Here is a 14251-nt window from a genome sequence, read left to right as displayed (position 1 = left end):
ATTTTTATTTATTTTGTAGATCAAACTGTTGCACTGATGTAGAGAGATGTTAAAGAAGAACAAAACTTGTTTTTTAGATTTTATTTTTGTTGGTCAAACTGCTGTATTGAGTTTAAAACTGCTGAGTCTTATTTTATGAGCTGTTTTCTACTTTGGTTTTAGAAAGAGGTAGAACCAGTTCAATTACCAGTCAATTTATATCAAATCTGGTAGCCTGTCTGTGCTACCAGAGTATTTAGCTTGCTAGTTGTGAGACAAATGCTAAAGTGAGTGTTCATCCTGGAATGACGGTCATTATACTATGCATAACTTTAATCTGATTATTGGATTGTAAATAGTAACATGTTAGAATACTTGTTACTGAAACAAGGGTCAGATTAGAGTAACGCATTCTGATGTGTTGATGGCATAAGTAGTTTGACATTTCTGCTTTAGATATTTACTGATCTGTCAGGTTTCCGATATGCGTCCCCCCCAATGACAGACTCGTTCCTACGCCCTTGGCCAAGTCATGAAAGAATTATAACCCATCGCTGTCAAGGTGATCTGTTTAAAACAGTCTGGCCCACTCACTGACTATCACACCTGCTGTTGTTGTACTGCTTTGTTATCCGGGTCTCTCAACACATAAGTAATCAATTTATAAACAATTGTGTTGATTTATTTTCTCAAACTGGTCGAATATTATGAATATTCATGTCTCTTTCTACTTGGTGATTTTGATGCTGACCTGTTAACAAACAGCAACAACGGAAACTAAAGCCATCCTGAGAAAGATATTGCAATGCCCCTCTTCTCCATCGCACATTCCTGATAAGATCAAACAGTGTGTCTTCCAAAAAGAAGCTGACATTGTAGATTTTAATCTGAGATAAATTAGAGATTGCTCACTGAGCTTCAATTTCTGCTGTCAGAAGATATGGAGAGGATTTCATATTCATAGCACTGCAGGCCTAAGGAATTTGTCGTCCCTAAAGCTGAAATGTGCATATTTGCAATAAGCAGAAACTGTGATTGTGTAATGAAAAGCTTTGTAACAAGACGCCTCAGCATTAAAGGTCTCACTGAGTCACTCTTTGTAATTCATTCAATACAAATTTGTGCCTCTTTGGATTTGGATTTTCCTTTCCCGTTTCCCATTCTGATTGGATTTTTCCATGGTTAATTCCTAAATTAGCCATGACCCTCAACCTGCTCCTGTCAAACAGCAAACAAACAAGCTTGTAGGTTAGGCATAACATGAGGTACATATTCCTCCAAAGACTCATATTTTGAAACTATTTTTGGTCAAAAAATCCATAATCAGAACATCATAATAAATAAAGTTAACATGTCCCTTTAGTTCATCAGTTCTGCCTGCTGAATAGAAGGGAAGCAACAATTTCTGTTCTTTCCACTTTTACACCAAAGTTAAAGGTTAGTGGCTGATCACTACCTCTTAGATTACTTAGATTACTTTATCTACATAATATACCACTTTTACATATTTTGTGGTCCTCAAATGAAATAATGTATAAATTTTCAGACTGCATGTATGTAGATTTAATGCTGCTGTACAAAGAGTACATTGATAGAAAATATGATTTCTACTAATTTGAAAGGTAATATTGTTCCACCCTCACAGACTGACATTGTCTTATTAAAATTACTGTACATTTTCTCTTCAGTAAATTTCCCATTTACATATAGACCACAACTTCAAAGTGTTATGTAACTGAAATCTGCTGAAGAAGGCGGAAAACGTGTTCATATCTTTTAATTGTTACATTCTATCTGGTGTTTCACAGACAGTTCTTTCTTTGGCTGCGATGAAAGAAACGGGAACGATGATGATGCAATAAGAAGTAACTCATTTTTACCTGTGGCTCTCGGCCTAGACTGGCTCCTCCCCCGACAGCAACAACAGGAACTCCAGTCTGAGCGGAGACAAACTCCAGCATTGGGGCTAGAGGGGCACGGTTTGGCGGGGGTGGTCTCTCCTCCTCAAACACCAAACCCTGAGTTAAACAAAGGTTGCAGGTGAAACATCTTCCAGTAACTCAGAATGCATATCTATTTAGAATCAAACACAATGTAAGGTGAAAAACCGTGTGTTTGGTGTCCTGTGCCTACCTGTAGAGGTGTAGTGGCCAGCAGCTCACACAGCTGCAGCAGCAGTGTGCCTGGACTGCTCTCATTCACTGCCAGGTAGATGACGTTTGCCTGACCTGATGGTGTCATCACCGTCTCCGTGGAAAGTGCTGCCAGCGACAGGTATGTTGAGGAGGATAAAGAGGCCATGGCCACGACTCCTGCCAGTGAGGCTGTATCTGTCACCCCCCTTCCGCCTCCGCCGCCTCCTCCTCCCGGACCGTTTCCCAGACCGGACCCGAGACCCGGCTCGCCAACCCCCGCGCCTCCCACCACCGCCGTCTCCGGGAGCAGGGAGGAGCCAGAGTGGACTACGGCTATGTTGATGCCACCCGAGTCCCTCTCTCTCTCCCGGGGCCGGAGCAGCAGGGGGGGCGAGGGGCGTGCGGGCCCCGTGCAGGCCAGGATAGCCAGTAGCAGTGAGAGGGTGGGCCTTGGGGCCACCATGGGGTAAAGGGAGGGCCAGTGGTGGTTGTCCGATGGGGTTTGCCAGGTGAGGCCAGGTGGGGTGGAGGGATTCTGTGTAAAGGATGATGCCTCTTGAGGAGGAGGGAAGGTAATGGTGGCAGGGGCCTGGCAGCCTACAGTGCTTCACCTGATGTGGAGCGGAGACCCTGCAGAGGAAGAATGAAGCAGAATGATTAAAACTGTGACTAGCTATGTTTCAGTCTAATTGTCATGTGAATTTTGAGCAAACTTTTAAAATGACACAAAAAAGAAATTACAAATTGGGGGTGTTTCCACCTGTTTTGGAGCAATTCAACCTCGCTAAACAAAACATAATTTAATCAGATGTTGAGGTGCATGGCTGTGACAAACACGATGCAGAGTTTGCAACCTAGCGTGCACCACTCATTTAAAAAAATAATTAAGAGTCATCCCCTCCTTGTGGGAGGTTCAGACACGTTAACTTTTTTTGGCAAATGTGTTTCTACCTCAATTGAGAGTAAAAAAAAAAAAGAAGTTTTTTTTGTGAAATTGGGGAAGTTATTTATGAACTTTGCCATTCCATCAACTTTTTCTAATGTGATACTTCAAAATGCACATAAAAAAGTTTGATGGAAACACGACTACTCTTTGAATGCCATTTATCTTCTTGAACCCCAAAAACAGTTTCTAATTGCTACTTCTAAACTCCTGTGTTATTCCTAGACAGACAAATGATTTATGTGGGTGTAATAAAGCAGTTATATTTTTTTTCAGTAAACAGCATAAATAGGTGACAGACTAAAACCCATTCATCTATGGGTTTGTATTTTGACACCACTTAATTTCTAAACAAAGAATGTTTCAATCAGAAAGAAAACACACTTTTTAGGAACATCTTTGAATTTTGTTCAAGCAAATATCTGCTAACAAATACTATAACTGGAAACATAATTATGAAACAAATAACTTTTAACTTTATTCCTTAGGATGCTATTTAAATCAAAATGAAGATACTTTGGTTCATTTCTATGCACTGATAAAGTTTAAACCATTAGCCTGATTACATGCAAAGACTATTGGTAATTATTATTCAATTTAAATTTAATTTTGGACAAGAGTTTTGAAATGTCTTGTTTTAACAATCTGGAATCTAAGACTTATGAATTGTAATCTTGACAAGTGCACAAATCAGCTTCTTTAGTCACGGTGCAAATCTTCCCAAAAACAATATATATATATTGCCCTCTCAATCCAGCACAGACTGGATCTGTGCTGCTTTATGTCAGAACAGGCATGGTTTCAGAGGAACGATGACAATAAACACTGAAGACATACAGAGCAGAGACACAGAGGAAGACCTACAGGCAAGAAAGGTAGAGCAGATAAACAGCGAGTTCAGGAAACCGAGATTAGAAGAGCAGAGTGTAGGTGCAGTCACACTTAAACAGCAAAGATCTGCTTTTGTATAAGAAAAAAAAACACTAAAAGAGCAGTGAAAATATACTGCAAAATGTATGAAGGTGCTAGGCACTTACAGTATGTCTTATAAATAGAACAGAGGCACAGAAAAACAACAATAAAAAAACAAGCGCTACTTTTACAATGAGACTCCAAAGATGTCCATTTTCTTCAGTGTAAGGATTCCTGGCCATGAGAGGCTGTTTGGTCATTAAGCTTAAAAGTGCACAAAGTTCAAATCTTCCTCAAACACTAAACAAAATTAGAACTACAAACAGAGAACTGCTCAAGTAAAGTTCCTACAACACAGACACACAATGTGAACAACTGCTCTAGTATTGTTTTTGCATTTTTTCCAAACTGAAGAAGGGGCTGATTGTAAAATATGAAGACTATACGTACTGTAACGTCTAATTTAGATAGATTACATAGGATCTAATCACAGTTCTAAGTACCTTTACTCATGTGTAACAATAATTTTCCCAATGAGGTGATAGAACAGCCAAATCTATAGATCGTTGTCATTCAGTGTTTAGAAAGATGTGCTACTTAAAGATGCACATCAGCCAAAAACTGAATATTTGGTTAGCAGTGTTGACTGCTTATCAGACAGTGAGAAAGTCACAAATCTGATCTCTGTGAAAGTATGTCAGCTCTACCAGCAAGCACTGGTGTGGAGGTAAAGACAAAAAAAGACTGCAGTGAGTTAAGAAGTCAGAGAATTTGTGATTTTAACAGTCAGTTGCACTTTTTAATATGAAGTCAGAAAAAGACATGAGATGTAAAAACCAATTTAAAAGAAAACCATTTTGAACATGTCAAAGCATGTCAGCAGTTTCTTCAGACTGCAAGCCAGAAAAATACTTCCAGCTGATAACAGAAGGGACTTTTGAGTCCTGTCTCACATGGAGCATGCTAACCTTGGAAAACATTTCAATATCTCAGAATCAGAGTAAAGACCTCTTTAAACTTTAGTAATAAAAGTGGCATGTCAGATGCTTATAGATTGTATGTAATGCTTCAAATGTATCCGACATTTGCTTATAGAACAGAGAAGGACTTTAGGAAATACTCAAATCACAAAAGACTGTTAGGAGTGTAAAAACTGTTGACTAAAATATTTCAAGTGTTCAGAGCCTGTATTTTTCCATGCGAATAATATTTTGCCAGGTGCACAGAGTCTCATACCAGCAGATGCTCACACCGGACACTAATGCTCAAAACGCTGAAGGTCATAGAATGATGGAAGCACAGCAGAAAAGAGAGGGGAAAAAAACATGGTTATATAGCAGTTTATATCATCATATTTACTATTGTTACTAACATTGCAAAAATATTTCTAAAATATTTGTGACCTTCACAAAAAGGTGGAAATTGTCAACAAGATGGCAGGGATGCAACATAACTTAGGAAGCTATTCAAGTTACCGATTCAACAATCCTAAGTTCTTGTCATATAACAATATATATCACAAGGGTAGAGAAAATCACAATCTCAGTTTTTTCCAATATCATGCAAACCTAGAACAGAACATAACGCAGTGAAAAACATCAAAGCCATGACTGGATTAACACTGAAAACTGTTAGATGTTTTTAGGCGATGATATAACAGTTTCTGAACAGTTTAAAATTTGATCCCATCACAAGCTAGATAAAATTGTTGTTTTATGGAAGGTTTTGTTGAGCAAGAAAGTTAATCAAACTTGATGGATTTGAGCAAAGAATGCAAATTAATCAAAGCTTGAATAATCTTCAGATTAAAAACGAGCAGCTTCTTTATTTTTGGCATCAGTGTCACAAAATGAAAAATGTATTGAAGACTGCAAGGAAAGCCTCTGTAATGTGAGTCATACCTGTTAGTATTATTACCAGTGATTAGTCATGTTGTTGGCCTTAGCTGCCCTGTCTGTGCAAGCTCAAGCTGCTGACTCTCATCTATATTCCACATAACAATGATGTGATGCCTTTTTAGGACTGCTGGCTGCCAAACAGAAAAGCCAGTTGGGAAGGTACTGGCTTTTGACTGTAGTCATTTCTGGTTTCGTGTTCATTTGGGAAATGTTGCAGCTAAAACACAAGTAATCATTTTTATGCCTGTTTGTTTAAATCCTGCAGGGGGAATACATTTAAAGCTGATTTATGAATTTATAAAAAATACAATCAATGTTCCCAATGTGGCAAGAATGTATTATTTGCCATATGTGACTTTTTATGGAAAATAATTGTTGCTTTTTTATATCTGAGTCTGGTTGCTACATTGTCTTCCTCTCCATGTGCACTGACCTACTTTCCAAAAATCATTGTTAAAATCTCAGCTCCTTTTATGTTTTCTTATCTTTTCAGAGGACAAGATTATCTTCTGTGTATTGATTAAAGTTAACAAGTGTGCTGCTGACAGTTTGAAGCGCCGCACTTCTCTCTGCTTCGTCTTGAAACATAAATTACACTTTACAGAGCTGAACTCATGCTTGCAGAATCATTTTTTTCCTCATCTTACAGTGTGTAAAAATAAAATAAAATAAATGTATTCAAATAATTGTGAAGCTGTTTCTTTCATCTTATTGGCTTTCAGTGAAAAGTTAGGAGAAACAACTATTTATTTATTTTTGTTCATTAAGGAGACTAACGTCAGAGAATAGATTTAATCTACCAGACAAGTTAGAGTTACACTTGAAGAGAGTTCACATTTAGACTTTGGAAATGTGAGAAACGTCCTGAAATAAGAGACAGAGCAAAATTAACAAAACAATCGTTGGTAAGTTTTACAGTTTTTTGAAAATGAGTTCATTTTAGTGGGTCTAAGATCTTCCCCATTTTCCTCAGATCATTAGTTAAACCACGTGTCAGATCTGTCATCTGTATGCAGCCTGTTATCCATCCAATATGACAACTTCAAAACCTTATGAAATGTTTTTTCTGAAACATTTCAAATGACTAACTGTACTTTCATGCGCACCAACCTCTGAATTGGCGGTACCTTGTTAGTGAGCCACCGTGTTGTGTAACAGTTTTAAGACATTTAATGTTTCTTTACACTTTGCTTCCAATGATGCGTCATCACTGTCTGTCTGTTTCTGAAAGTCTTCCAGTCTTTTTCTACAGATCGTGACTCAGTTCAGTCCAGTATGTTAGCATTTTACAAGAATTATTATCCCACTCAACTCTGAAAAGTTAATCATCCAGGCATAAAAGGCTCCTAAGCTCCAGGTGAACCAGTGTTATGACACATAAAAGATAACTAATTTCAACTCTTTAGACTCCTTTGTTAGTAGCAGCCTGTCAAACTGATAATAGCAACGATGAAGGAAAAACAAGGTGAATCCCAAAGAACTTTCAAATTAAGGGATGGCATATAAACCATTAAGTTCAAAATTATTCACACTGCAGTCAGATTTAGATTTCAAATTATTTTCATTATAAAGTTTGTTTCTGATAGTGACATGTGTTGACAGAGCAAAAGAAAATAGTACAATGTAAGGGGTGTATCAATTATTATTTTTTTAAAATAGGTATGTATTTAATTTTTTATAAAAATGACATGAAGGTTTTGGGTCATTCCATCGTGTTAAAACTGCATCCAGTCAGAAGGGTCATCCTGAGAAAACTAAGATTACTTCAAACCTAAATCTGTCAGGGGTTTGAATAATTTCCATTCTTACTATTGATGATCAGCTGGACTTATTAAGCTTGCAGCTTCTAATGTCATATGTTTCTCATGTTTCTGTATTTTTCTTGCTGTTTTTTCAAAAGCCTCTGCTTTTATTTTTACCCTCTTTTTTTAAGTGACACGTCCTTCGGTCTCTGCTTTTCCACTTTGCTCTTTTTGAAACATGTCAACATGCTTCCATGGTGAGCCTCGATAGAAAATGAGGAAAAACAAGGTTGCCCCGTAATCTTGACCCATTTCAGTAAAAAGGTACCACCCGATGAGTATAAACCGATGAGATCCAATTCGGTACTCACAATGTGCTCTCCCCTTTAAAGAAGGACTTTGAAAAACGTTCAGAATGCCTGAGGAATTATTGATCAAAACCTCTTAAAAAAGTTTTAAAGAAAGTCCAAAATGCATTTCAGTTCAAAAACATTTGAGAATACATAATGCTGTTATTTTGTAAGCTTTACGTGTTCAAATTAAAGTCATTTTGCTCTTATTGATATAGAACAAGTAATGTTTTGCCCAGCATAGTCTTCAAACTCTGCTGTTAAATTCCATCCTGTCCAAATGCAGATGGTGATTTTATTTGTTTCTTTCCTGGAAGCCAACACACTTGTGTGCAGATGTGCGAAATTAAAATGAACTTGAATTTCCAAGCAACATATTGTTTTTTTAAAGCCATGTCATCTCCTTGTGTTTGTAAAACGGCACAGGTAGCAAGGGTGGCTGAAATCAACTCACCATCGTTGTGCCTAAAACATGCCAAACAAAGGACACCATCCCTGTGTTGGTTGACTTTTAAAAGGATTAGCCATTTGCCTCAAGCGTATGATGTGGCAATACCGACAGTTCAGCTGACACCCTGGAGGACTCAGGACAAAAATACAGAAATCACCTCTCTTTGCTGAATATGAGATGCACAAAATGTCTTGCCATCAAATCCGTTTGGATTAGACTCCCATGAAGAATGCCAAGACAGAATGTTTTTCCAAATTAAAGCTCATATTTATGAATGATTAGAGATATTAATAGAGGATAAAGAATCACTCTGGTTGCAGCCATGATATGGCTAGCTGGTAGACTTGGGCTCTTTACAAGTCTGTTGACCTGAGGATCCTTTTTGGCAAACGTAGTGGGTGATGTAGCAGTTCTGCAGAAAACACACTTGGCACTTGAAAGATCATTTTAATGGAATGCCATATGGTTTTTACAACAACTTGGCTCAAAATCATCACAGAAGAAATCTTGTTATTCCAGCCTCCTCTGATCATCTTTACAAATAGATTTGCCAAGTTCATTTTATTATTACCAAATTTTCTTGAATTTAATGTTGTTTCTCATTCAGCTGAGAAACATTGCTGCAGCCAAACAGACATTGGATGAAGAAATCTGAATTAAAAATCAACTACAAACAGTCAAAAGGACTCTATGAGATGTTTTATGTTTTATGTGATGTATGAGATATGTGTTTGCATACAAGCTTCTTTTTGAGATTGTAGATTTAATCGTCATGAAATTGTATTGCAAAAACTTAGCATGACGTTTTTGACAAACTACAATATTTAAGCTGAAGATGTTTGATTTCACAGAAACTGTTCAATTTCAAAACATTACTTTGTATAATTTGCCTTAGAAAAGCATCTGTCACTATTTATATCAGTATCACTATTGTAAGACTTCAGAAAATTCATAAAACAAAAATCTAAAACAAACAGCCTTGTTGGTTTTGAATTTATTAAAACCCACATGTAAATTAAACCATTGTTAGAGAAACAAACACATCCTACACAACCAGCCTCAGGGGGGTTGAGAATAAGGAACTCTGTCAAAGCTGCTGCTTGTTAGGTTGATCTCCAGCATATTGCGCATTTAATGTAGCAGTGTTAATTTTGTTTGCTCTTGTTGTCGAGTTGTTAATGTATCATTGATCGTCAGTCAGTTTGCGTTTGACTGAGAAGCAGGGGGATGCACCTGACCTGCAGGCATTTGGAAAATCTGCAACTGAGAGCAAATCTCTTGAAAGCCAGTCAAACTGCATAAAACTGATTTTTTTTTTATTCACAGGACAACTCTCCTGCAGAAACACAGCTTTCAAATACTAATTCAGTTCATGAGCATTTTTTTTTCCTTTCTCATATCTGCTCTGGTGCTTTCTATGCATGCGTGTGGGTGTGTGTATGCGTGTGTGACCAAAGAACACATTGTGTTTAACACAGCTGGAATGGGAACACATTGTGTCTGGTATTGTGTGCTAGCATGATTTTAAAAGGTAAGAGAAAATGGCCACCATGCATACTTTTCCCCCAGCACTTTTAAAGAATGAAAAAGAAAAATAATGCAATAATGCAACAAAGAATGCAAGACAGCTGTTAGACTGTATTTATGGTGATCAATATTTTAATATTCTGTGCAGTTTTAATATTCATTTCTGTTTATCTGTGTAAGTGAACTTGCAAGTGCTTAGAGTACAGTACTCTATGTCTTATTGTTTTTATCCTTATCTAATACTAATGTGGTTCAATCAAACAGATTTTAACACTCAAACATATCTGTTTCTTTTTCATATTCAGCAGGAGCCATGTCATTGAAAATATTCTTATTAAGCCTCAGTGTCATATGACTTCATTGTTCTGCCTGCAGACATATTTGACTTCATATAAACAAATGATTGCGAGCGTGGATCAATATAAAATGATACAGAGCAAGAAAAGCTGACAAAGCCATTCAATAATGTCTTGTTTGCTTTCTACTTGTTAATTACTTTTAAAGACTGACAGTGTGTGCAACAAAAAGAAAACGAGGCGGTATAAAGAAGCTATTAAAGTTTGTGATTAGGGCTTTGATTGAATCTGAAAGAGCAGGTCATGTTAGAAACAACCGGAGAGCATCTTCAGATTGGGTCACACCAGCTGTGACAGCAAAGAATTTTCAGATGCCACATCTTCATGATAAGATAAGATAAGATAAGATATTCCTTTATTAATCCCGCAGTGGGGAAATTTACATTGTTACAGCAGAATAAAAAGCAAAACCAATATGAAAAACTATATATACACAGTAAAATCAAGTGAATATAGAAATACTAAAAAACAGTATTATTCGAAATATAAATAAATAAACAATTTATTTATATTGCATTTGAACCGTATCTTCAAAGTTTTCTAACTGAATCTGGTAGAGCTGTGTTTAACTGCTTTGTTAAAATGGTAATAATCATCAGAAAAGCAAAAAGCACAAGTGTTTCTGTGAGTTAGTTTATGCCTCGTAGTGTATTCTTCTATGTAAAGTCAGTGAGGATGACTCATTTCTGTGTCTATTTAGACAATATAAAGAATTGTGTTTTCAATAAGTTGGTGGAGACACAAGAACTGGTGATAATGAAGTCTGACAACATATAATCAGATTACACAAAGTCTAGTACTGTACCAGTGAGGAAATCAAAAATGGCCTCCAACAGATCTGGTTTGTATGGATGACAATATTCCACAGCTGTTTAAAACGGAGGTTACTTTCAGGGTGAGGTTAAGAGAATTCATGTCTTTAACTTTTCATCAGATAACAGGAAAACCTAATCTTTTCCCAATCTATGAATGCACCATAATAAGCACTAGCAGGCAGTGTGGACGACAGTCCTCTAAGCTGTACGTGCTGTTCCTGACAGAATGTACTGTAAGGGACTCAAATTGAGCAAATGTCAAAGTCAGTAAAATGGCTAAATGAATCAGAGGAGGCACAGAGATGTTAAAAGCTTCTAAATCAAAATGTATTTTGAACATCATGTCAAGACCTGTCTGCTGTTCATCCAGGCTGTACAGGAGCAAGAGAAAGACATCAAAGTTGCTGTTGAAGCCGAACCTTCCCGTTCTACATCACACATTTTTAAGATCTTCTTATTACTTCTATGCAATTAGGAAAACGATTGAATATTTAAAAGACAGATCAAATTTGACCTGAACACTGCTTACATATTCTATGAACCCCACGTTAGATAACTTTACTTGAATAAAAACTGTTTATTCTTAGTTTTCTTTGATCAAGAGACATATTTCTGTCAACATATTTTTTTAAAAGCTGCCTACCTATTGACAGAATTTGCTTGCTATTTACCACTAATGTTAAGAAAATGAATGTTATATCTAGTTGGAAAGAAAATATACTTGCAGGTACAATTAATAGAAACTACCAAAACTGATACAATGATAAGACTAAGTCTAGGTATTTGGTTGTGTTAATTTGTCACAAACTGGGATATGAGAGGAAACGTCTAAATGTGATGATTTCTCCCCACTGAAGCTGCCAGTATTTTCAGATCAGCCTATTAAAGAATGGGAGCCACAAGGCATTGAAAATGCATTACGGTAATGTAAAACTCCATTTAGAAGTTTGCTTTTCATCAAACACAAAGAAACTCCGTTTTTAATAATGAACCTCCTGATTTAGATTAGCCCTTATTTAACTCTAGGCAAATAAGTTACCAACTGCTTATAATGGTTTTCTGGGAACAGCAATAATGACAAAAATTTCTGCTGTTTTCAGTTAAAAAGAGAACAGTGGGAGACTGGACTGAATTATGATTTTTTTTTTTGTGATTAATCAATGAACTCCTACAGCTTCACACTGTTCCCTCCCTCGTTATTCTCTTTTATTATTTCCCTTCACTTTTCCAACCGTTCTCCTCTCTGCCCCTGCCTCGGCTCCTCAGCCACGCCTTTGCTGCTGCTCCTACTCCTTCCTCTGCTCTTCCTTCCCCTGCTCCTGTCTTCCTCCCCTCTGTCTTCCATGGGCCATCGGAATTCATTACGGGCTGAGCTGATTCATGGCTCCGTCTCACATCATTGAAGAGCATGGAGGCATGCCTATGAATTTGCAGTTATATAATATTGCACACACACACATGTGATACCATAAAGCACACACTGCATCAATAAACATCAGCACATCAACAACATGGATAGATGAACATGAGAGAGAGCATGAAGGTGGATACACATTATTACCATTCTAATTTGCAGAGCACAGTGACAACCACACACCACACTGGGCCATGTAGAACACCAGTAGTCATGAGCACAACCGTCACCAAGCAGATCATCATTAGAGGCAGCAACCTGCTGTGTGTCCTGTTTTATATGTTTGCAGCCAGCAACTCCTGGCTTCATAACAAGCAGGGGGCTTGGGGTCATGACACTGAACAGACACTCAGCAAATAATGACTTTCCTGTGTGTGTGTGTGTGTGTGTGTGTGTGTGTGTGTGTGTGTGTTGTGTGTGTTGTGTGAATGAGGCGATGAGAGAAAACAAGATGAAGGGTAATGCAGCACCGCCAACAGTAGCCACAGGTTTGTGATTGTGGAAGTTGCGACAGTCTTTGAGAGAGGATGTATCCAGAGAAAGCTTTGCATACAGACAGGAACAGAGCCTGGCATTTGTTTTTTATTATTGCTCCATTTCACAGACATAAACTATTTATTAAAGCTGAGGAAGTTTCCCTTCACAGACGTTCAGAAAGAAACTTGAATTTACGTAAGGATTAGCAACAAAACACCAATTGCCCCTAGGCATACAACTGGTGCATAATTTACAACACAAGGCAGTAATGGGTTCACAAGAATTAGATTTTAGCAATATTTTTTATTTGTTTATTTTTTTACTTTTAGCAATTCCTCTTTTTTGCCATTTATGAAAATGTATCTCACAAATCACAAACTTAACTCTTAAAATATTCTAGGGACAATTTGTGCCAGATGTTTTTTTGTTTTTTTTCTAAACCCTCTTGGTGGTTTTAAATGACAAAGTGTAAATTTGATTTGCAGAGGATATTTATTTTTATTTTTCTTTACAATTGTCTTGTCATTGCCTTAAATAAGCTTCAAATTGCCAAGCTGCACAAAACCTGACACATTTGCTCCTCGGGATAAAATGTTCAAGTGAAACACACTAAAAATACCATCATGATCCCACAATTATCTGGACTGCTGACATCAATTTTCATTTTTGTTTGTTGCCCAAAGTACAGTGCTTAACTTTGGTGCTTTTATAATGAAAATAAGACAGTATGCAAGGGGCATCAGATTTGGGGAAATGTTTTTGACCGTCACACGAACTAGCAATTAAAACCGTATTAGAATCACCAATTAACTTTCCTGTACGGGAATTTTTGATTTTCTTGGACCTCTCTAGCTCTGATTGGACCTCTCCAAAATTGCACCATTGCTTCCACATGTTGCTAAAATTCAAGGACTACATTAAACATGAATCTGCCTGGGGTAAAACTAATTTTAAAAGGCATGTCAACACACTGGCCTTAAATTGCTTACATCTCTCCAAAAAATAATTTAAATATTTAATTGTATCACATTACATTTTTTATGTAATGTTAAATATAATAATTAGTCAAACATAATAAAAATGACTTGGATTTTTTTTTTTTTTTTTCAAAAGTGTATCCTCACCCAGTGGCAGGCTATCAAGGTTAAACAGGGTGAGACCTAAATAATTAACACTAAGCTTATTAAAATACTGTAACACCATCGCAAAGTATAGATAACAGATGTCTAAAAATATAATTTTATTTCAGATA

At 36.9% G+C, this 14251-nt stretch overlaps 1 protein-coding gene across 1 annotated transcript in view; it reads right to left on the bottom strand.

Annotated features, from left to right (window-relative positions):
• Window positions 1-14251, bottom strand: part of grin2da (glutamate receptor, ionotropic, N-methyl D-aspartate 2D, a) — a 173531-nt gene that overhangs the window by 99842 nt on the left and 59438 nt on the right. The window contains exons 2-3 of the mRNA XM_016677562.1: window positions 2113-2744; window positions 1860-1997 (exon numbers count right to left, since the gene is read on the bottom strand). Coding sequence (XP_016533048.1) covers window positions 1860-1997; window positions 2113-2577 — 603 coding nt within the window. The 5' untranslated portion in view covers window positions 2578-2744. The remainder of the gene's footprint in view (window positions 1-1859; window positions 1998-2112; window positions 2745-14251) is intronic.

This window comes from Poecilia formosa, unplaced genomic scaffold (genome assembly GCF_000485575.1).
Source record: "Poecilia formosa unplaced genomic scaffold, Poecilia_formosa-5.1.2 Scaffold158, whole genome shotgun sequence".
Lineage (NCBI taxonomy): Eukaryota > Metazoa > Chordata > Actinopteri > Cyprinodontiformes > Poeciliidae > Poecilia > Poecilia formosa.
The sequence above is the reverse complement of the archived record's forward strand: the minus strand, read 5'-3'. Positions and strand labels throughout refer to the sequence as shown.